Source organism: Thunnus albacares, chromosome 6 (genome assembly GCF_914725855.1).
Source record: "Thunnus albacares chromosome 6, fThuAlb1.1, whole genome shotgun sequence".
In the NCBI taxonomy this organism is placed as follows: domain Eukaryota; kingdom Metazoa; phylum Chordata; class Actinopteri; order Scombriformes; family Scombridae; genus Thunnus; species Thunnus albacares.
Genome location: NC_058111.1, coordinates 5,979,931 through 6,003,826, shown reverse-complemented (window position 1 = coordinate 6,003,826; position 23,896 = coordinate 5,979,931). Strand labels below are relative to the sequence as shown.

The 23,896-nt window shown below is 37.6% G+C and overlaps 1 protein-coding gene across 4 annotated transcripts; it reads left to right on the top strand.

The window, feature by feature from the left end:
* Positions 1-1,395: 1,395 nt before the first annotated feature.
* klc3 (kinesin light chain 3) lies at positions 1,396-23,864 on the top strand. 4 transcript variants are annotated; one of them, XM_044354522.1, is made up of 17 exons: positions 1,396-1,479; positions 5,106-5,209; positions 5,968-6,053; positions 9,304-9,552; positions 10,693-10,758; positions 11,181-11,345; positions 12,586-12,661; positions 13,430-13,575; positions 13,687-13,769; positions 14,084-14,171; positions 14,513-14,614; positions 15,687-15,860; positions 16,120-16,219; positions 17,029-17,188; positions 17,641-17,707; positions 17,942-18,011; positions 22,468-23,864. In XM_044354522.1, the coding sequence occupies exons 4-17, from the start codon at positions 9,343-9,345 to the stop codon at positions 22,476-22,478; spliced, it is 1,518 nt and encodes a 505-aa protein (XP_044210457.1). In that variant the 5' UTR covers positions 1,396-1,479; positions 5,106-5,209; positions 5,968-6,053; positions 9,304-9,342; the 3' UTR covers positions 22,479-23,864. The 4 variants fall into 4 exon arrangements, with proteins under 4 accessions (XP_044210457.1, XP_044210453.1, XP_044210454.1 ...); XM_044354518.1 differs by lacking the exon at positions 22,468-23,864 and having other exon boundaries at positions 17,942-22,110; XM_044354519.1 differs by lacking the exon at positions 22,468-23,864 and having other exon boundaries at positions 1,403-1,479; positions 5,109-5,209; positions 17,942-22,110.
* The last annotated feature ends 32 nt before the right edge of the window (positions 23,865-23,896 follow it).

Below are 23,896 nucleotides of genomic sequence, written 5' to 3'. Positions count from 1 at the left end.
GAAGAAAAGGAGTCGAAACATTAGTTTACGTTAAATCGAGTCAGTAGTTGGTGGGTCAACAATACTGTACTTAAGAAGAGAAACTTAACAGTTATTATAAAGGTCAGTTGGGTTTATAAAGAGATTTAAAGGGCTGAAGTGATTTGTTGAGGCTTAGCTTTTCACTCAAGAGGTTTCACATTACAGCAGCGTTTGTCTCCTCTTGTCTTCAGTCTAGACTGTTTAAGTAACAACACTTGTTCCAGCGCGGTCATCATAATGACAGACGGTGAAACACAAAATGAATGAAAATGAATGTGATACTGACAATTATGTTGATGTCTATGTTCCCGGCTGAAGATCTGGTATTTTAACACTTTAACACTGGTGAAACTGGGACGGGATGTTAGTCCAGAAGAAGGATTTGTTCACTGTTCTTTTCACTGGGAACTGCGCAATACTTTGTTTTGTAAGATATAAATAGATTTGGATGATACACAAGGACTAAGTTGGTGAGTTGGATGTTCACATATGAGACGTATAATAAACCAGTTACTCTGAGAAAAAAACAGTTCTTTTCTGTCAACAGTTCACTTTGGATTTTTTGTTTTTTTATTGTGTCTTTTCTTTTTCCACTTGTTTTTGTATATATGCCAGATGTTTGTCATGACACAGAAATATAAATAAAAGCCAAACAAAGAAGATAATGAGAAAATGTACATCTGTAAAGTATGCACAGGGGAGGTGATGGAGAGGTGTCTAATACTGACTCTGATAGTGATAAACAGTATATTTCTATAACTACTTTATATAGGGGAATCTACATATTATAACCACAACAGATGAACAGATGAAGTGGTTCCTATTTTCTGCAGCGAGGTCAGAGGTCGAGGAAAGAATGAACCTTGACTCACAGAGGTTAATGGGGAATATTTGGTGGCCGTGCGGAGCTTAATGAAACATGAAAAAAAAGTGAGGAGTTCAATTTTCACAAAGAGTTCACACTAATACTGCAAAGTGTTTAAGTACAATTTGTACCATTTATAAGTCACAGACATTTCTTCTTTTTAGGGTCATGTGCACACAGAACCAGATCTCACAAAGCAAAGCCAAGTCAATCATAAAAAGAATATTAAGAATATAAAAAGAGTATTTAGTATTTTTCTCATAGCCTGTGTCATGAAATATACAGAATGACAAACTTTGTGTGCTGCCGGCTCCAAAATGAGATGAGCTGTATTTTTATGTAAAATCTGGTCTATTACAGCTTTAAATTAATAAACTTACACTTTATGTTGTCGCATTGAAAAACAGGCTCGTGTAGAAAGGAATCACTCACCCTAAAAACTCACTTTCCCACAATCCCCTTCTCCCCTCCCTTTGCCACTACACTGACTCCGCAGCCTCAGCTGTGCATGATTAACACTGATGGACTCAGTTAGTCCTGATGTCAGCTGTGTGTTTCAGCTGCCAGCAGCCCCCCGCTGGGTTTTGACAAATGTAAGTAACCGTTAACAGTTTGAATTACGTCCATCATTAACGCAGATTAGTATTTTAAATTTTAATATATGGATGTGATTGCTGTTATCAGCCAGAGGCCTATACTTTTTTTTTTTTTTTTTTTTTTTACATTTGGCCACATTTTACAGTGGAAAGACTGCAGCACAAAACAACCTGTTGTCCATTTATTGTACAACTTAAGACTAAAAGAATTTTGTTGTATCAAAAAGTCAACAAACGTTGGAGCCCAGTAATTCATCAAATTCTTGCTTGTATTTTCTTAAATTTTTCATCAGATATTTTCTGATTTAAATCATTATTTTGTAATTTCACTACAAAGTCCTTTCTTTAATTTTGTTACAACAACAAACACTACAGAAAACTCATAATACATACAAAAAACATGTTTATGATCATGCAAAGTAAGGTGTCAAATCCTGGTGTCATTGTAGTATTTGTATTGAAACTGTTATTGAACGATCAGAGATAATATCCAGTCTATCATGGTTCGAGCATCTTTTGGTCTCAGCGCTCTTTCTCCCAGTAACACATTTTATTTGTCAGTATCAGCTGTATTCAGTTGATCTATAATAATGTTTAGAGCACATCTGTCCATCCTGGAGGAGGGAATCACTCCTCTGTCACTCTCTCTGAGGTTTCTTCCATTTTTGGGGGAGTTTTTCCTAATCTGAGAGGATGTTGTCTGCTGTACAGATTGTAAAGCCCACTGAGGCAAATTTGCAAAATTGGACCACACAAATAAAAATTAACTTGAGGAGAGAGAAGAAGCTGCAACCATCTTACTTCCTGCACCTTTTAGTACATCATCCATGCTGTCATTGGTGTCATGTTCAGGCTGCTCTGATTTGGATAGCAACTTTTTTTTCCAACCTTCAAGTTCAAATTTCACAAAAACCGGATCTGTTGCGACCCCCTGACCCCGATGACCTCTGCAGGTGAATATGTGGTGAGCAGCAGGTATCGGAGGGTTGATCGAACAGAGCGCAGAAGCCTGGAAGAGTTTCTCCAGGGACCGGTGGCCTTATATGGCCGGGCCCTGCCTGCATGCACGCCCACCAGTCAGTTGCTGGTGCTTCTCTGCCTACCTGACAGCTGAGCCGTAAATCAACCCGCTCATATAACTGTCACACAAGTGGCACATGCAGCTGAACACACACACACACACGCACACTTGGCTGTGCAGCTCTGTGTCTCCCTGCCTCTTAAATTTCATTTCACTTGGTTTAAAAGTGACTTTTGTGGCTTCAAAAGAAGTGACGTATCTCTATTTTCTGGACACCAACTCCCTCTGGTTTTAGTTCAGCTTTACCTCATTAACATGAGCAGTAATGCTAACACCAGGACTGAATGGACAAGAGAGAGAGAAGAGCGCCACCCATAGAAACACTAGAGAAACTTCACCAACAGAAAATCCAAAGTAACAGTGATCCTGAGGCTGTTTGGCTTCAGGAAGTCAAATTATGCAAATATGATGGTATTTTATATATCTCTCAGTCAAAATACAATCTGACAGCAAATGTCGCTGTCCTCCTCTTTGCCAAGAAGTACACTCTCTCTCTACATACACATACACACACACACATACATACACACACGTGATCTTTAGGTCTTACAGTATTTGTTTTCAGTCACTTCATGTTAAGCTGCTGAGCCTCGGCCTCACTGACTCCCACTAATTACTAATGAAGTCTTAATGTAACTTAAATTGATTGTTCCTCCACCAGTTTAACTAATCTGACATAAATAAGACTAATACTGGCTCCACACTGTGACCTCTGGGTCACACACACACACACACACACACACACACACACACACACACACACACACACACACACACACACACAAACGGACCACCGGTTAATCTGACTGAATGGACGCACTCATTTGTGACGTGGCAGCAACAACACAAGATGAGAAAACAAAGTGCAAATACTGAAAATAAGAAGCAAAAAACAGGAACAAAGACAAATCAGCTCAAACTGAAAACAATATTTATGAACACAGAATATAAATATAGTAATATAATATATTTATGTAATACTGGGGCCAACACTAAACGACTAAACAACTAATACTAAATAATGAATGTTTTCTGATGTTTAAGGTTTATTTACATCAGTAATATTTGTTAAAACAGGAGGAAAACATGCCTGTATTTTAAATTATGATAAATGGAGGAACATCAGAATGTATGTTATGATTGTAGACAATATAAATCTGATATATGTGATTATACCTGATGATAAAATAATGTTGGCAGCTTTTTAAGTGCACGTTTTTCATTACTTACAGCAGGATGTTGTGTAGGACATAAAACAGAGAAGTGACTAAAACTAAAGAGAGGCAGCTTAATTTAATCACAATTACATCATTATCACATCTATTATTCTATTTTATATATATCATAAATATATGTGATATATTTTATTGTCTGCATATCCATTTAAAGATGTTTTCTAGGAAGAGATGTGATGACATTTGGATATTATGATAGACAGTAAGAATTATACTGGATTTTTTGTTTGTTTGTTTGTTTACATGGAAAAATACTTTGACTTGAAATTAATCAGCAACTATTTTGTTAATCGATTACTTGTTGAAGTCATTTTTAATGATTTTCTTTTTAAACTTCTGAAATGTGTAAATATGCTTTTTGTTCTTGTCTTAACATGATAGAAAACTGAATATTTTGGGTTTTGGACTGTTGGGGTTGAACAAAGCCGTCATCTGAGGCTCTTATGGATGTTGCAATGGATTTTTAATTAATTTATTTATCTTTTCTTTCTTTCTTTCTTTTTTTTTCTTTTCTTTTTTTTTTTTTTTTTTTTTTACTGTTTTCTCATGTTATACAGGCCAAAAAATAAATCAATCAAGGGGCAGATGAATAGATTTTGAAATTAATTGATAGTGGCAGCCAATAAAAAATATATATAAAATTCAGTATTGTCATATACTTATATTATGAAATTCTTAGAACCAACTCAACTTTACATAATAAGTTAAATAAGTCAAATAGTTATTAAGAAACCAAAAAGGCATATATGTATAAAAAAAAAAAAAAAAAAAAAAAAAAAGAAAGAAAGTAAAGAACAGTAAGTGAAAAGTGGGAATAGTTGATAGTGATTAAAATAAAAACAGTATTTGGTTGGTAATTATCAGGACAGCAGTGTAGTGTGATTAATATGAGTATTTACCTAAAGAAAAATAATATAAAACAACAGGAATAATAATAGTGTTTGTCAATTAAATAGTAGTATCTTAAATAGTCGTGGGAAAACAGGTATGCAGTGAATTAATAAATTAAAGTGACTAGTAGTAAACAACGTAAACAGTAGTTATTTAAACAGTAGTTATTCTTAGTTCTCAGTTATTCTTGTATGAAGCAAGGGTCAAATCTCATTTATGTGTACTAAAATAGAATAAATGTTTGTGTCACACACACACACACACACAGACACAGACACACACACACACACACAGATACAGACACAGACACAGACACACACACAGACACACACACAGCGGTATAGATTAATGTTCTTGTGGCTCAGACACGAACTGTCGCAGTAAATCGTCAATAATCTGCGTCTCTTCTCCTCCAGCAGGCAGTTCTCGTCTCCGGCAGATAGGCGGCCTTGTCCCGGGCAGGACATCCCGGACAGCCCGGCCCCGGTGCCGCAGTGTATGGTGGGAAACATGGGATCAGGTAAGCTCCTCAGCCGCGTCAAGTGACGCAGATGTAACCGGACAAATCCAGGAAGTCATCAGACTTTTGCCTTCAGAATTAAAGCGCTGTTTTTTTTTTTTTTTGTTTTGTTTTTTTTTTCCTCTGATTTATTTTAAGATGGGAAAGTTGACATATCCATCAGGTTATTGATAAGGATATTTTAGTATTGCCTTTTGTGATATTATCTCATACTGTTGTTGTAGGCTATTGTAAGATAATTGCATTAATTGCTAATTTTATCGATTGTGACTGTCATTGCTTTTAATTTCTTTAAATTGTTTTTATTGTTTTGTTTATTGCCTTGTTGTCAATTCCTACATTTTAACTTTTTAGCTTTATTCATTTTACCTTGTTTTTAATTGATGTAGCCATGTTTTCCTCTTTTATTGCTATTTGATTTTAGTTCGTTTGTTCATTCATTCATACATTTGTTTGTTCATTCATTCATCCTCTCATTTGTTCAGTTATTCGATTATTTATTTCTTTGTTCGTTCATACATTTGTTCATTCATTCCTTCATTCATTCGTTTGTTATTCATTCATTCCTTCATTTGTTTATTCATTAATTTGTTCATTCGTTGGTTTGTTATTCATTCATTCCTTCATTCATTCATTTGTTCAATCATTCATGCGTTCGTTCTTTAATTACTTTATTAATTCGTTCATTTATTCATTCGTTTGTTATTCATTCATTCATTTATTCATGTGTTCGTTCAGTCATCTCTTTTACGTTGAAGGTTTGAACCGGAAGCTGAACGTGCTGCTGACGTCGGCTTGACGCAGCAGGATCCGTGATGACAGCAGCGAGCGGAGGAGGCAGCAGGTGATTGATTTACAGCTTCCACTTTTTATTGTCTCACCTGTTCAACAGTGAACAAACGGAAGCAGTTTGTGAGCGGAAATGTTCCGCCGTGCCTGACTGAATCCTCCGTCCGGAATAACAACAACAACAACAATAATAATAATAACACATTTTAGCGCAGAGTAAACAAAAAGACCAAACCACGCCGGAGCCCGGAATTAGCAGGTAGGCTATAAATAACTTTTTGTAGATGTGGATGTGAGATGAAGCAGCATCTGTCTGTGTGTGTTTACATGCTGTTGTGCAGCGTGATTATTAACCGCAGGGAAACGCAAATGTGTTGCACCGCAGCCGGTATGTTTGCGCTCAGATCAGCGGAAACGTTTCATTTGCATTAAAACTAAGAAGAAACGTCCCACAGTGTGACGCAGACGTCATTATATCAGCTGAGAGGTTTGTGTTGCGTTAAAATCAGGGAGGGAAAAAAACTCAGTATTCCTGACATGTTGGAAAACTGACGCTGAGGCCTGTTGCGCCGCCCACAGTAAACAAAGCGCATAGTCCCTGTGTGTGTGTGTGTGTGTGTGTGTGTGTGTGTGTGTGTGTGTGTGTGTGTGTGTGTGTGTGGTCATAGGCTACTTTCGGGGACAAATTTCAGACTAAAGACCAGTTAATTGGGGACGGCTTGTCCAATTGCGGACAAAAGCCGGTAAAAGGCTGATTTTTGGGTCAGTAGTTATGGTTAAGGGTTAGGATAAGTCTCCAGGAAATGAATGGAAGTCTATGTGTTGTCCTCAAAAATGTGTGGGGTCTGGCCTCCCATATGGAGACAAAAAGCAAGTCCCTTTAACGTAAATCAGTCATTTTTAGGGTTAAGACTTGGTTTAAAGTTAAGGTTAGTTTAGGGTTAGACATGGTCGTTCTGGTTAAAGATAGGAAATTAATGTAAGTCAATGTAATGTCCTCTGAAGTGATGGAAACACGACTCTGTATGTATGTGTGTGTGTGTGTATGTGTGTGTGTGTTGACACTGTGTTCAGTTGTATCTTCAGGGCTGCAACAGTCAGTCTCTGGTTTCTCTTTTTTTCTTTATTTTAACTAGAACTAGTCGGTGTCACCCTTACATAGTTTGTCCAGCAGAGAAATGTAAAATGTCCCAGTCAGTCACTCAGTGTGTATTGTGGACACGACTCTGAAAGGGTGATATTCTATATTTTCCTTATTGTCAACAAATCTCATGAGCAGACAATGAGCAGATCTACTTACATGTATTGTGTGTGTATCTAAAGCCTGATATATCTTATTCCTCTGGGCCGTAGACCTCTGTTATTGTCCAAAAACTATTGAAACCACATCAATGAGTCGCGCTGATGCACTGGGTGACACGCTCCTTTGTTCATGTGATTATGAGAGTGTGATTATGACTCCAGAGACTAATAATAAAAATGACTATAGGCTGATATATCGTTATTGGATTTTGTAAACTCCTCTATACTCTAGTATCAGTCAGGCTGTAATTTGAACTTCGGCATATCCAAACAATCAATTGTTTTAGTTTTTATTCTGTGGTTTAAAATGAAACAAAACTTTTCTGTTACTCCTCATAAATGTAGGATAGATAGACCGAAGCATGATTCAGTTTTATCAACATTACAAGCTTTTATGTTTTATTTTGTTCCAGTTTCTGTATGTCTGTGTTACATGTTCTTCTTCTTCCTCTCTCGTTGTTTATGTTGTGAATATATGGACATGTGTGTAATGTTGAAGTTGTTTATGACTATGAATTATTATTATTATGAATCAAACCAAACTAGATACAAAGATACAGCAGATGGTTACAGTTCAACTGCATGATAATGAAAAGACAAGACAGCCCGTATTTATATATCTGTTTAGAAGTCTGAAGCACAACAAACAAATTGGATTAAACTTTATGATGTTAAAAAAAGTCACAAATCAATTATAGTGATGAACAACATAAAACACGTTTCTCACATCAAGTTTTTTTCTTAAAACTCAAAACTGTCTTAAACCAACAGAACGTATAAACCTGATTCAGCTCACAAAACATGTGCACGTTGATTCAGGGTAATCAACACTTTTAGTTTCATGTGCCCACTTCTTCTCTCTGACTCTGCTCAGATCAGAACAGAAAAGAGGAAACTGAAAACCATGAAATGTTTCAGTGTGTAGTAAAAGTTGCTCACAGCTGTGAACAGTTTCTGTATTTTTTCACCGTGTTCTTGTTGTTGTCTTCACTGCTGAATATTCAAAACTTCTTCACATCGTTTAACTCGCAGCTCTTCTCCAAGTACACCGTGCTTTATTGACCACGAACACATTGTCAGCTAGTTTCAGTGAGAGGAATACAGCATGTCGTACTGGAGAAGAGTTGTGTGATGTGTTATAATTTTAATGGCATTGAAGCTGGTTTGCACTTTGTTTCAAAGTTAGAAATGTGAATTTCAATACTTGAGTAAAAGGTTTGTCTTCAACACCAGGAGGACATCTTTATCCCGCCTCTTAACCTTCATAATCGGCTCCACTCCATGACGGAAGTTCATTTAATAAATGAAAAGAAAAAAACAACAACTTTCATCTAGATTCTCAGAGTCTCAGGTGACTCCTCAGTGAATGTATGTTATCCAGTCCACATCTAAACATCTTTTCTCTTCTTCTCTTACGGTTTTCATTATCATGAATATATACAGTATATTGAATGTCATGACACTGCTGAATATCAGACACATGACCAGCTTCACCAGGACAGCTGATATACAGTTGCTAAGGAAGAATACTGACTGAACAAACAATTCATACTGACTTTTAAAGTCTACTTGCATGTTAATAATTGTTTGACTAATTGTTTTGTCCATAAGATGCCAGAAAACAGAAAAAAAATGCCCGTTATAATATCTTAAAGCCCAAGATGATGCCTTCAAGTGTCTTATTTTGTCTGATCAACAGTCCAGAATAAAAAAATATTCAGTCAACATTCCTGTAAGATACATAAAAACTTCACATCCTCACATTCAAGAATCTGCAACCAGTGAATGTTTATCATTTTTCCTTAAAAAAATGACTAAAAATAGTTGCTGATTAATTTTCTGTTGATGTGCTAATTGATTAATTGACTCATCGCTGCAGATCTAACCACTGCTGCTGACTCTGTTACTGCTGCCTCCTCCACCTCTCCTGCTCCTCTCAGTAGTACTACGAGTACTACTTCAACGACTGATTCTACACTTGTGCATCTCTGTGCTGTTCTCAGGTCAGTCGTAGTCAGAGGAGGAACCTCAGAGTTGGAGCCATGTTGTCGGCGGAGGAGATCCTGTGCAGCACGCAGCAGGTGATTGCGGGGCTGGAGGCCTTGAAAGGAGAGAACCGCAGTCTGCTGGAGACCCTGCAGGAAACGACGGACAGCCGGCCCACGTCGGAGAGTGGCAGCGTGGAGCAGGAGAAGAGCGGCATCATCCGCCAATCACTGGAGAGGATAGAGCTGGGGCTGAGCGAGGCGCAGGTACACACACAAGGACAGATTTCTCTCATGTGCTGCCTCTACTTTGTGGGATCTAGCAGCTATAATCAATATTTTTATATTAACAACGGATCACACTTGTATGTGAACCAAGAAGCTTATAGTGACGAACCTACAGAGAATTATCACAGATTTTGCAGTTTCCCACAGATCCACAGAGAGTTTTATTGTCTTTCAGCTTATTTTTTTGGTTTTACAGCCTGCAGCTTTAGCGCTTTGGTTCGATCAGTGCTGTTTTTGGCTGCAGCAGGCTTTAAACCCATTGTACACTACCTGCTCAGCACCAAATGACAGACAGGCAAAGTTAGCGACTAGCTGGTGAACATAGTGGAGCATTTAGCAGCAATATTTCCCTCAAGATTCACTGGGAGATTAAAACCAGAGCTAAAGGAGAGTGGATATTGGACTTACATTCAGCAGTGGACAGAAACACGACTCCAGATGAATGATAATGTTGCTTCGTGTCTGTTGGTTGTATAAATAAGCAACTGTTTTCTATCATCTTAAAAGCCAAGTGTTGTTTACAACTTGTCTCTGTTGCTCAAGAGTCCAATAAATCAGATTATATTGCAGGTTTAACTTGTTTTTTTATCTGTTTTGTGTCTTCAAAATGTTACTAAAGTTTAGGTTTATTGACACTCTAACATATTATAAAATACAAGATATCAGACTTTGTCAGGGATAGACTGATAAAATCCTGGACTGACGGTAATATGATGAAACTTACTTAAAACTTATTCATCCTAAAGAAAAGTTTTGTTCCAAGTATTGTTCAAGCAATTCAGAGTAGAAGAAGGTGCATTAAAAGCACAACAGTGCAAAAGTACAAATAAAACTGGTCAAGACCAGGAAGAGTAAATGCAGAGTTCAACATGAAAGATGCATTTAAAAGCAAAGAGTAAAGAAATTACAGCATGTAAGAGATTCAATATTAGATGATAATAATAATATAATTATAATAATAATTCTTTTGTATAGTAAAATAATGGGTGTCCAGTGTTCAATGTTTGGTTTATAGGTTGTAATTGATCATCAATTAAAGTTATAATCTTTATGTTTGTTGTATATCAGAGGTGTTTTTCCTCTGTGCATGGTGTTTCATGTTGTCTCTGGTCTCTCCAGGTGATGATGGCGTTGTCGGCTCATCTGGGTTCACTGGAGGCCGAGAAACAGAAGCTTCGAGCTCAGGTGAGACTCTGAGCTGTTTGGACGTACAGCGTGATAATCGACTCCGCAGTCCAACAGTTAAATCCTTCAGTGTTTTTTCATGTGTGGAGAGTTAAAAACTTTGTTTCACTTAAACGTTTGTGTGTTTTGTGACATTAAAGAAAATTGAAATCTCTCTTCTTAATCCTCCTTTCACTCCTACCTCCTTTTTTACTCTTGCGTCTTCCTTCATCTCTTCTCCTCGTCTGTTCATCTTCCCTGTCCTCCTCTTTTATGTCATTTTACCTTTTGTCCCTCTTTCTTCTACCTTATTTTGTTTTGCTCCAACATCCATCCTCTCAACCCTCTCCTCTTTCCTTTCCCTTTACTCCTCTTCCTTCATCTGCTTTCCTCATTTCTCCCCCCATCTTCCTCCTCCTCCTCCTCCTCCTCCTCCTCCTCAGGTACGTCGTCTCTGTCAGGAGAACCAGTGGTTGAGGGACGAGCTTGCCGGGGCTCAGCAGCGGCTGCAGGACAGGGAGCAGGAAGTGGTCACCCTGGAGGAGCAGAACAGACACCTGCAGTTCATGTCCTCCATACGCAAATACGACCAGGAGGAGCCGCTGCTGGTGAGGAGACGACAAACACAAGTCTGGCAAAACTATCTCACTTACTGGAAGAGTCTGCTCTTTATTTAACTGATGTGTTTGGGAATAAAGGTCTTTAGGGTGTTTTTATGTGTATATTCAGGGAAACCAGGCTGGATTTTAAATGTTTGACTAAAATCTGAGAAAGTTTTGAACCTGCAAAAGCTTTTGTGAGATAAAGACAAAGGGCCTCTTGTAAGAACAGCTTGTATGAACAGATTGGTTCTTAAGACTCGTATGAACATTAATTTTCTCATACGAATATGAATTTTCTCTACAAACAAAGTTCATAACTTTTGCTTTACTGACAAACTAAACTTGTTATGTTTTTGTCTGCTGGTTTCTGACAGCAGCATTTGAAGCTTCGCCGTGTGAAATGGTTGTTTTTACTCTTTGGGAACAGTTTTTGTGGATGAAATTTGTTCACAAACGGAGCAGAACAGGCTGCTCTATATGGACATTTTAGGGGTGTTGATTACTCCCTAAATCAACCAATCTGAAACGAGCGATTTACAATAAGTTTGGGTATTTAAGAGAGTTTGTTGAATCAGGAACACTTGTATGAACAAACCTCACAGAAAAAAGTCAGAGTTTACAAAAATGTTCTTGCATGAGGCCCATTGAAAGTGATTCTTGTATCTGGCTTCTCTGCAGCAGAAGATTTCCACAACAAGCTGACAGACACACAGCTGTGACACATTATCACCTTATAAAGTTGTTCTGGCTGACATGTCAGCAAATGTTTTGCCTATTTAAACACCCAGCAGACACGGAGAACCATTATCATTCATTTGGAGTCGTGTTTGTGTCCAGCTGATAAACTGTAAGTCAGATATTCACTCTCCTTTTAGCTCTGGTTTGGTCTCCACCAGCTCCTGAGAAAAATATCTGGCTCTTGAGCTGCTAAATGTTACACTTTCTTCATCAGTTAGTCAACAATTTTGTCTGTCTGCCGCTTGGTGCAGAAAACAGTTTACTGCTGCAGCTGGAAACGAGGTGGATGAAAGTACTCGGACTGAACTATACTGTAAATGTGCTGTAAAACCAAAACTATGAGCGTCAAAGGCTGAAAAAGCTCTGTTAAGCTGCAGAGTTGAACCTTATTCACATCTACAGCATATCATACATATAAGTAAATATTGAGAACATGATGCAACTTCATCTTTGCTTGAAGTATCATCCTCTGACTCGTGTGTGTGTGTGTTTCTGTTTCTCCCTTCAGGACGACAAAGAGACGTCTTCCACCAAGGAGTCTCTGGACGACCTCTTTCCTGCCGAGGACGAGGAGCAGTCACAGAGTAAGGCTCTGATTGGGTAATGTGATGTGATGTGTGCTTTAGAATAATCCACAGCAGAGACGTAACGTTCTCATGTTTGTCCAAAGAAAACAAGTACAAATATTAAAGGGTTAGTTCACCAAAATATTTTATTTGCTGAATTTTTGAGATGCTCTTCTAATATAATGGAGGTTTTAAAGGAATGTCTGAAATCACTAAGACACCCTTTAATGTCATGAAGTCACGATGAGCTCAACATTAAACATGTTGCTTGTGTGAAAATACAACAAATTTATTAGTAATCGTTTGTTTGTCTCCATACATGTGCTCAGTGTAACTGTTTTACTGCTGTTTAAGATATTTTGACTCTTCACATACAGAAAAGACATTTCGAGCTCTGATGTCACATTTTGAGCGTCTACATTACAGGCAGTGATAATGAGTTTTCATAGGGTGTGAGGGATAATCAATTTCAGCCGAGCACGTTGAGAGGATTGACGTGTTAATCTCGTTTAACACGAGTGCGGGGTCGCCATGGCTACAGAGACGGGACCGTTTTATTGCAGCTACACAGCATGAGATCATTTTAAAGCTGCAATGACAACAAACCCTGAAAAATTCAATTAATCTATCTGATTTAAGTAATTTACTTACTTTAATTAAAAGTAATTAATGAAATTTGATTGATTATGCTCTCAGTCGTATCTAATTTCAAGCCTTCAGTCTTTGTAGAAGTGAAAAGTCTCGGTTTGTATCAAATTCTTCTTCGTGTGTTTTGCCGCTGTTCAGTTTCCCAGCCTCACCACAGCAGCGCAGCGGCCGCAGCCCAGCAGGGAGGCTACGAAATTCCCGCCCGCCTTCGAACGCTCCACAACCTGGTCATCCAGTACGCATCACAGGGACGATACGAGGTCGCTGTACCGCTCTGCAAACAGGTGAGAGGGGCGTCTGAGGAGAGATTAATGTTCCCCCAAAATCCAGTTTCCAGCCTGTTTCTGGACTGGGAACAAACTGGATCTTGTACTTATATGATCATGTCTCAACAGGCCTTGGAAGACCTGGAGAAGTCGTCAGGCCACACCCACCCAGATGTAGCCACCATGCTGAATATCCTGGCGCTGGTGTACAGGTGAGACCACAACACACACTTACAGGAAAGATGATCTCCCCCAAAACTGATGAAGTCCTCTGATTACATGTTGCACCCAGTCATCACCTTCTGAGACAGGAGTCACTGTCACACCCTCACAACGACAGAGTTAACAGGAAAAAATATGTATCTGGTGTTGTGATGACATCATGTAGCAAAATAATGGATTTACTCCATAACAATTAGTTTTTACAACCTGGTTAACTGAGGTGAGGTTGTGTTTAAAACCAAGTGATTTATGCAAAAGTTCAGATCTGATGTGATGAACAGTGTGACCTGTTTGTTCTCTACAGAGACCAGAACAAATACAAAGAAGCAGCAAACCTGCTGAACGACGCGCTGGCGATCAGGGAGAAAACTCTTGGAATGGATCATCCAGCCGTAAGTTTCCCTCCTCTCGTATACCAGCATCAGTGTTTATTAACGCCTGACACACTCTGAATCTAACCAGGACAATATGTTGTTTGTTTTAATGTGTTTGGTTGTATTTATGTCACTTGATTTTTACTCACTATTCAGTTTTATTGCTGTGTAAATAAACTTAAAACATACGTTGTTTTGGCAGATGCAGCAGTGTTTCGTTTTCATAGTTTATTACCTAAAAATGTTTGCATTGTTCCTTTTTTATTTTACTGTGTGTGTGTGTGTGTGTGTGTGTGTGTGTGTGTGCGTGTGTGTGTGTGTGTGTGTGTGCGTGTGTGTGTGTGTGTGTGTGTGCGCAGGTGGCAGCAACACTCAATAACCTGGCAGTGCTTTATGGGAAAAGGGGAAAATACAAGGAAGCAGAACCGCTGTGTAAAAGAGCTCTGGAGATCAGAGAGAAGGTGAGAAAACACACACACGCACACACACACACACACACACACACACACACACACACACACACACACACACATTTGTATTATTTAAATAGGTTCCTAAGTTTCACTACTACATAATTTAATGCTAATCTAATTCAACCTCAAACTCAAGTCTTAATTTAAACTGTTGTAACTTTAATTTTAAAACATCATCGTAACCTTTAATGACCCTTTTTGAAGAAGTGAGAGACACTAAAATCTCACTTTGGGGGATTTTCCTTAAATTTTTTAAGGCTTTAATGATGTTAAACCATTATGTCTCCATAAAACTCAATTTCTGATTTTTTTTAAAAATCTTTTATCTATGTTGGTGCAACTCTGTAATGTCTTTGTAACATTTTGAAAACTGCTATATAAATCAAATTGTGTAAATAATTCCAAATATATTAATACAAGAAGACAAACTAACCATTTCTTGGCTATTCTCTGAATATTTTATCAACATGTGACTGAATTTGAAATAAAACTTTACATGACTCTTTTTTAAAAAGATACTCTACCTGTGAGTATGTTAAGAGACCTCCTGTAGACCTGAAAGGAGGCTGTGAAACGTTTATAGTTTGCTCCTTCACTGGGAAACCAGTTTGAATTCCCAGTTATAGTAGATCCCAGTGGTTTTCATGGCAAGTAAAAAGGATCAAAACTTAAAACATATTTTCCCAAAATATGGCTAAATACACAGCATCCCTCTCAACTGTAACTAAGTACATTTATTCTCACCTACATATAGTTGACATGATTTAAATCTCACATTCAAAACACAAAACATCTGTAAAAATAACATAATAAATGATAATAGAACATCAATCTTTCTGCATAATGTGTAGCTTTGCTTTAGATGCTTAAAGTATATTTTCCTGCCGATACTTTTAAGTAAGATTTTGAGCGCAGGACTTATTTTACAGTGTAGTATCGCTACTTTTATGTAATTAATGAGTCCATCTTCCACCACTGACTCACACACACACATATAAACCCTGAGTAATCACTAAACATCAGGATTTTGCGTGGGGTGTTGTGTGTTTTTCTCTCTCAGGTTCTGGGTACAGACCACCCAGATGTGGCGAAGCAGCTGAACAACCTGGCTCTGCTGTGTCAGAACCAGGGGAAGTACCAGGAAGTGGAGCAGTACTACGAACGCGCTCTGCATATCTACCAGAGCAAACTGGGACCAGATGACGCCAACGTGGCCAAGACCAAGAACAACCTGGTGAGACGGGAGGAAAACTCTGGCGTACTGGGAATATTCTGTCTTTCCATGTTTTCCTCAATGAGTTTATCATTTAAAAGTGTATAAAATCACACATCATTACTGTTAAGGAAACCTTCTTATACAGTAGAGTCGTTGTTTCATCGACGCCTGGAGCGAATTTTACATTTTATTTCTCTCTGGATGAAATTTCCCGTCATTCAAACCTTCTTTCAAGACTCATCCCTCTGCTTTTCCTGTTTCTCTCTCTCTTTCTCAGGCTTCCTGTTATCTCAAGCAGGGGAAATACAGACAAGCTGAAGCTCTTTATAAAGAGATCCTAACCAGAGCGCATGAAAAGGAGTTTGGATCTGTAGAAGGTACAAAACAGTGATTTAAGGACTCGGTCGCTCATCTTGGTTTATGACATGTCTACCATGATGTGCTGTATCAACAATTTGGATCTTTTTCTTGTTCTTTTAACCTTCCATCTTATTAGTCATGGTGACATTTGTACCTGGAGGGATCTGTCATGTTATCTAAAACCACTTTTTTAATAGTGAAAACAAACTAAATGAGATACTTCCTGGTTCAACTTGTGTTCTGTTGAGATACCGCTATCTTTAAAAGTTTGGATTAAAGGCTAAATCTACAAAAAGTCTTGGTTGTAAAGACTTAATTCAATCAGTCATGGGTGGAAAATTAATTTTATAATGTTTAAGTACACAAGAATATGTAAGAAACTTACTATAATTGAATCCAAATACGCTCTTGTTCCTGTTAGAGCAGGTCTTTGCTACAGCACGGGGAACATCCTGTCCTCTGACTTCATTTTAACGCCCTCAGGCTGCTTCTGAAGACAAATCGTCTCTCAAAATCCTTCATTCCTTCTGCCGTCAGGCTGTTAAACCATGATAGCAGTATGTGGAAAGAATAATATTTCCATACTCGTTGAGTTATTGTCTTGGATGGATCTGTTTATTGTTCTTTATTTACATGTCTGTGAGTACCTGTGTACTGACTGTCTCTGGCATAGATCTGTCTGTTATTTGTTTGTTTGTTGTTTGTTTCTTATGCATGGTCTGGGTGCCTTTTCGGGATAAATAAAGTTGTCTGAGACTGTTGAGCGTTGGGATGTGATGAATATGTTGAACTGGTTTGTCTTTTCGTCGGTCCGATCGTCGTCCAGGTGACGGTCGTCCCAGCTGGTCCGCTGCTGAGGACGGCAGCAACCTGAAGCGCAGCGGCTCCTTCACCAAACTCAGAGAGTCGATACGACGAAGCAGCGAGAAACTGGTCCGCAAGCTGAGAGGAGTGGAAATGGAGGAAACGACCCCGAGGAATGCTGGGTAATATTCTGTTACGAAGGTGTTAAACCCCAACTGTAAGTCTTAATGTAGTCGAAACTAGATCCTGCCAGAACAGGATCTGATGTCATGAGAGTTTACTGGTAAAAGTTAAACAAATATCCTCACAAACACAAATGAAGCTAATGTGAGAATTACAAAGAGAAGCTTTTTTATTTCAAATGGTGGTTATCTGATTTTTTTAAAGAAATTCTTTTATATGTTATGTTTTTTCAGATTAAATGTCACAAGATTCAAAGACTTACAGAGAAGTTGATGTTGATTTTACTGCAAATTGGTTAAAATAGTTTGTAACAGAAGTTTTGGTTTAGCTTTTAAAAAAAGAATATTTTAGGTTTTGACCTAATAAACTGAATATGTAGTTTTGTGTGTTTTTAGTGACATTAGGCTCCCTTTGTGAGGATTAAGAGTTCATTATTATTTCCTGTTTTCAGGATGAAAAGGGCAAACTCTCTGAATGTGTTGAATGTTGGAGCCAGAGACAATCAGGACGGCACTCAGGTGAGCAAACTGTTGGTGATTCATCAAAACATTTAACTTTTAGTAAATCTACATGTGTTTTTTGGTGCTAAATTACAGTTGCTGTGGTGTTTCTGCTCACCACAACGGTTATTTACTTCCTTGACATGTGCACGTCCTCATTAAGTGATTAAAAATCCTTTGACTCAGCTGAATATCTTCTCACAGAAATGTGTAACTTAAAACCCGTCATGTGTTTTTTGTTTTGTTCCTCAGTCGAGTCGCCTGAGAGATAATCGAGCTCTGAGCTCCAGCACGCAGAACCTGACGAGACGAGGTTCACTTGGTGGGACCAGCTAACACACACACTAACACACACACACACACACACACACCTACACACAAACCCTCTACAGGATAGTTAGACAAACGTTCACAACCCACTGACCTGTATCGATTGTTCTTATCAGATGTCAAACACCGTAGTGGATTTAAACACCTTCAAGAAAAACAAGATAAATGTCACAACTGGAGACTTTTTCAAATCTTACTCGCTGGGTGATTCTCATGAACGCAATACAACTCAGAGGGAAAATCAAAGACCACTGTATACATTGTATTGTATATATTTTTCCCTTTATATCAAATAGGATCTAATTTCACTTTTCAGTTTGAAATTATGATCTATGTGCACATTTTTTAGATGTTTTAAGACATTTTTAGAGCGACTGAGGACAAAAATTCATTCCCGTAACACATTTTTAATAAGAAATATGAAACATTACTAATTTTTTCTCTTTTTTTTCCGACGGCAAGCACTTCAATATGCTCAAAGTTAGTGGGTATCACCCAAAATGTGTATTATTAACATATACACATTTTAAAGCAAAATATAATTTCATCACCTTATTCATGTAAACAGTTTTTCACATCAATTTTCATTATGTTTTTGTTTTAAAGCATTATATTGAAAAATACAGTTCAAACACAGTATAAAAGGTCTAAAACATTTTAAGAGATTAAACATTAGGGGTAATTTATTCATGTAATTTCAATAAATCATCTAATACTATACATTACGGTAATGAAAAAAGCATATTGGTAATCAATAACAACACTTCAATAAATAACAAGACAATAACGATCAAAACAGAACAACGTTTGTATGTGAAAGTTTAGGAATCCCTCGTCAATTTCATATAAAAATGATAATCAATTTTTCTTCTCACCCACACAACCCCAAAGCATAAACCCACCTGCTTTTTCTCTAAATGTATCCATCATGTCCAGAGGAAACTTTTCCTAAGATCTCATCACATAAATTAATGTCTGAAGTATAAAAAACCAACACTCAGATAAACCAGAGACTAATAAAGTTCTGCGGACTGATGAAACAAAAACTGACCTTTTTTTTTTGGCCAAAACCACAAAAGATACGTCTGGAGAAAAACATGTGAATAAGTTTCTTTCTGTCTCAGAGCTGCCGACCCTGGACGGATCTTTTAAGCAGCACTTCGATGACCTAGATGCGTCGGATGCAAATCACTGCTGTTCACACAATGAATTACTGTATATAATTTGCATACATACGCATGACAGTACGTCATTTGCATAAATGAAGCAGTCAAAGAGACAAAAGAGTGAGAAGCACTGATATGAAAATTCTTGATACCAATAATAGATTGTTTACAAAAAATATATCTGCAGATGCCTGTTACTGTTTGTCCATTTGTGTTTCACTCAGATTACACGCTTACCTGCCACTATTTCTATTGTTTACACCACAATAATCAAACTTTAAGCTAATTTGATAAGATAATGAGTAGCTGTAAAACCCAAACCTAAACAGACTATTTTGTGGCTCTGGTGAAATTAATATTTTAGAGCTGGTTAATACAACTGTTCTCATTATAGGAAGGCTGTTACTTAATCAGATGATGACCTAATAACAATACAGGCTGAATATAAACATGGTTGTTGAAACTGTAGAAGTCATCACATCCCTCCTTACATATTGTGCTTAATTTGCAACGTGAGGGTGTTTCCTTTCCTTGAAATGTTCCTGGAGTAGGCAAAGTTATAGACAACACACACATCTACCTCCCAGCAACTTTCTAGGTAACGTTATTTCTGCGGCACATGCACTCACTTTATTATACTCTTTATACAAGACAGGGGGGAAAGAATCTGGCGTTACGATCTGTCGAACTTTTTGTGCGTTTCGACAGGCTAGATGCTGCTGCCTGTTGCTGTTAGACTCGAGTACTGCAGAGTGACAAATCGTACCAGCTTACTTTGATGTTAAAGTACATAGAGGTCAGCAGGTCTGCTATAGTGAGTCCAGATCTCTTGCACCACACTGAAGAGCCTGGCAGAAGATGTTACAAGCAGCGGTTTCTTTGATGTTCTCCAAATAGTACGAAACCTTGTCGCCGGGGAATTTTACGGCGGGGATGTAGAATCGGTTGTCACCAGTACAGCTCATGGTGTCGACTTCATACTGACAATCTGGATTAATGAATAAAAACTAAATAAAAGCATGCCCAGCATACTTTGCTTTGAATATTATGAAGTGGTTATGACCTCCACCTTTGGCATCACATCCCTGCAAGCTGTTTTAAATCTAGCCATGTTACTGAGGTCTCCGTCATATTCTGACCTTGATGGTCTCCTTCATCTCTATGGGTGAGGATAAACTCCTTTACAGTCACAAGATCGGCTACAGAATCAAGAGACTTCTCTAAATTTGATCCTCCCTGACTCTGCTGCAACAAGCTGAGCAGAAATAAGCAAAAAACATGAAAATAAATGACCTTAAATTATAATTTTCACTCAAGTTAATAATGCAAATGGAAAAAAAAATCTCAAAAAAGTTAAAAACAGCAGAGAGGAAAGGCGATAAGGGGCAGGGAGCTCACTTGATGTACTTTCATAGTCTCTTGTACTGGTTTAAGGGACGGAGCAACCAGTTCCCCACATTTTTAAATGTTCTCCTCTGTCACCTCAAAAAAAAAAAGCCTCACAGATGATTACTTTGACAGATTTTCCAGCAAACCACCAGCATTCTGGGATTTTTCTGTGCCACAGGCCACCAAACGATCCGCCAGGTTTTTAAGTGCAGCTCCTTCTCCCATCGTTGGGCTCCTTTCCTACGAGAGGCCCCAGTGAAGTTCCAGTTACTGTTACTTTCATAAAAGCCACTGTGGAAGTTTGGTAGAACGCTACTTTAATCCTCTACTGTGACGTCGGCCCATCTGAGAGGAAGTAGATGGGTTTTTTTGCCCCGGGGGCGGGGGGGGCGACTGGCTCTAATATGATCCAGGACTGGATCCAGATGTGCCCATGTGGCAGCAGCAGCATCATGTCGTAGGCTACCAGATGATTCAGCTTGTCTCACCCCTGTGTGCAGTTTTTTTAAAACTTTGCTGCTGAAATTTTCATGTATTTTACAGACGTGTTTCTCAGTCTCCTGGTTTCACAATCCAGAAGGGCTTAAAAACACTGGGAGACCTTCAGGCAGAGAGGGTTCTCTCTCTCTCTCTGAGGAATTTCTTGTGGAGGTTTTTCATTTTATCCGTGAGGAACCTCTTCCTGTAAATCCGCCCCGGCCTTCCTGACCTTGCCCAGTTTCACCATTAATAACTGTGGAGACATCTTCTCTGTGCAGGAAGACTTTGACATGATCATCCATCCTCCTTCTTCTGTTTCTCACTCAGTTTCAAACGGTTCTCTCTCCTCTTTTTGGCTCGACTTGCAAGCAGCGTAACAGTTCCTTTTTTTTGTCTACGTGGATCATAAACCCTTGAATATAAAAACGACTCATTGAAATCAGTTAATAATTATAAATGTTTCAGTGCTTTTTATCCTGAAAAACTGCAGCTCCTCCGTTTACTTCAGGTCAGTCCTGCCGGGTCCAATATAACAGCAACGAGCTGAAGCAGTCGATGCGTCATTTATGTTTATACGTCTATGATCTTTTGTCTCTTCGTCGTCGTGCTTTATGGATCAAAAAACAGCACAACAGTAATGAAAGCTGCATGTTCAGACACTCTGTTTTCCTCAAATATTTTTTAAAGCATTATATCTGTTAAATGATACAGTTTTAAACAAATTTATATTATTTTCATAAAATTGCTTGAATATTTATTATGCTAAATTGACATTTTTGTCACATTACAGTAATGAATTTGTGACTCAAAAATCAGTTAAAAAACATATAAAATTCTATTTTGGTACCAAATAATCAACTGTGCCACATAATAAACATGTCGTACTTTAAAATAAAAGTTAAATATTTTAAGTTTTCATGAGTTTGTCCCAAAAATCTTCACAGATACACCTTTAGGATCGGCTTCATGAGAATCACCCAGCTGTTTTCACTACCTTCCTCTGAACAAGTAACAGCAAATTAATGTTTACGCTCTTTTTTTTTTTTTGCCCAGTAAGCACAATAAAATGACACGTTTGTCTCCAGTAATGACGTTAGTTCACATATCGACTGTACCTTGAGACATTTCTACATTGCACTATAACCACTGATGTAACTTTCCTTTCCTTCCTGTTCACTTGAAATTTAACGTCACTCTTTCCTGATCACAAGTTAATTATTAACTTAAAACACAAACTGTTCATATTAGACTCCTTATAAAACATCACCAGCATTTACAATGTAGGAAAACTTCAGTTTTCACTATATTGGTATAAACCAGACCAAATCCTTTGCAGGTTAACAGAAAATCTGTAACACAATTAACTTTACGTTTGCATTATTAGGGTTTCCTTTTCCTTCCTTTTTTTTTTAGATCTTTTGTAAAACAAATTAATTCTCTTTTGAGAAGCACAGGGATGAAAAGTCGTTTGCACAATCATTAATACGTGTGATGTGTTTGTCGAACTGTAAATGTTACATTTGGTTTACGAGGGAGAAGTTTATACTGTTAAAAATGTTTACGATGTGCAGGCGGTTGAAATTATATTTTCATATCAGAGCTGATAATAAGTTCTGAGAATAAGGACCAACTTTTTATTTTTGACTGAATTTAAGTTTAAAGAATCTAAAAATGTCATTTAAATCATTTGAAAACTGCTAGAAAACGAAGGTGAAGATGGTACTTTTAAAGGATTGTGGATGCGTTTTGCACAGTCAGTTAATATATTAATAATCAAACACTTAACTGTGGCATATTGATCAATAATTGAATATTAATCATCCCAAGTATTCATCAAATTAACAGATTTATTTATTGGATTATGAGGCTTAAGCTTTTTAGATACTCAAAGTTGTAATTTTGATGACTTTCACTTTAATTAAGACTTTATAGATCTGAAGGTTTAGATCATTTCTGACGTCTGTGCTCCTCTGCAACAGTATAAAAACAGACACAATGACAGACAGCGAACGCAACAACTAATAATAATCTAACATTATGACGTCTAGGCTGTCTGTACACACAGTGGTGAAAATAGCAAATCACAGCATGAACAATTTTTATTGTAATTTAACTTCCACTCTTATTCACTGAAATGCCTGAGAACTACTGTACAACTTACCACGAGTCACTGTAATAAACGATAAACCAGCTTTTAATAGCTTTTAATGTAGTTTTTGGTTTTTTTTTTGTGCTTTTTCAAATTTTTGTTGTAGCAAAGAAATACTTGAACTAGTTACTTGAACTTGAGATTCAAACTCAAGATTTGGCAAAACAAAAACTAAATCTTCCATTTTATATTAATACAATCATTTTATACAAACTAAACACTCAGGAACATTTAATAAATAAAAGATACTTATGCAAAAAAACAAGATTGGAAGGAGTGCTGCTACGAAATCTTGGCTCCCTTTAAAAAAAAAACATGTTACGACCACCGTTACCACTGAATTTCATTTCATAAAACTCCTCTTAGGGCTCTGATCAAGCTTTTTTTTCCTGTAAAAGTATATATCCTGTTTTTCCATGGCGGAGAACTACTGATTGTACGTCTGCTGTTTGTTTAAAGGGCTGAAATTGTTAGTTATTATAGAAACTACAGTCTGTTATACAAGCTTACTGAAGCGTTGTAAAGATGTTACGTACAAAAAAAAATGGAAAACAATTATTTCATCTGCTTGTTCTGTGCTTATTCTGGTAAATATGAATGTTTGTATTTTATATCTGCAAACTTGAGCTGAAATGTAAAAATAAAAGTACAATAAGATGTAAAAAAACCCTTCAATTTCAGTGTGTGATGTTT

What these genes read in the sequence shown, in the direction of transcription:
- klc3 (XM_044354518.1), top strand. Translation starts at nt 9,343, where the DNA reads ATGTTGTCGGCGGAGGAGATCCTGTGCAGCACGCAGCAGGTGATTGCG. An exon ending in GGACGAGGAGCAGTCACAGA is followed by an intron (nt 12,662 to 13,429) that starts GTAAGGCTCTGA and finishes GCCGCTGTTCAG; the next exon opens with TTTCCCAGCCTCACCACAGC. An exon ending in CCAAGACCAAGAACAACCTG is followed by an intron (nt 15,861 to 16,119) that starts GTGAGACGGGAG and finishes TCTCTTTCTCAG; the next exon opens with GCTTCCTGTTATCTCAAGCA.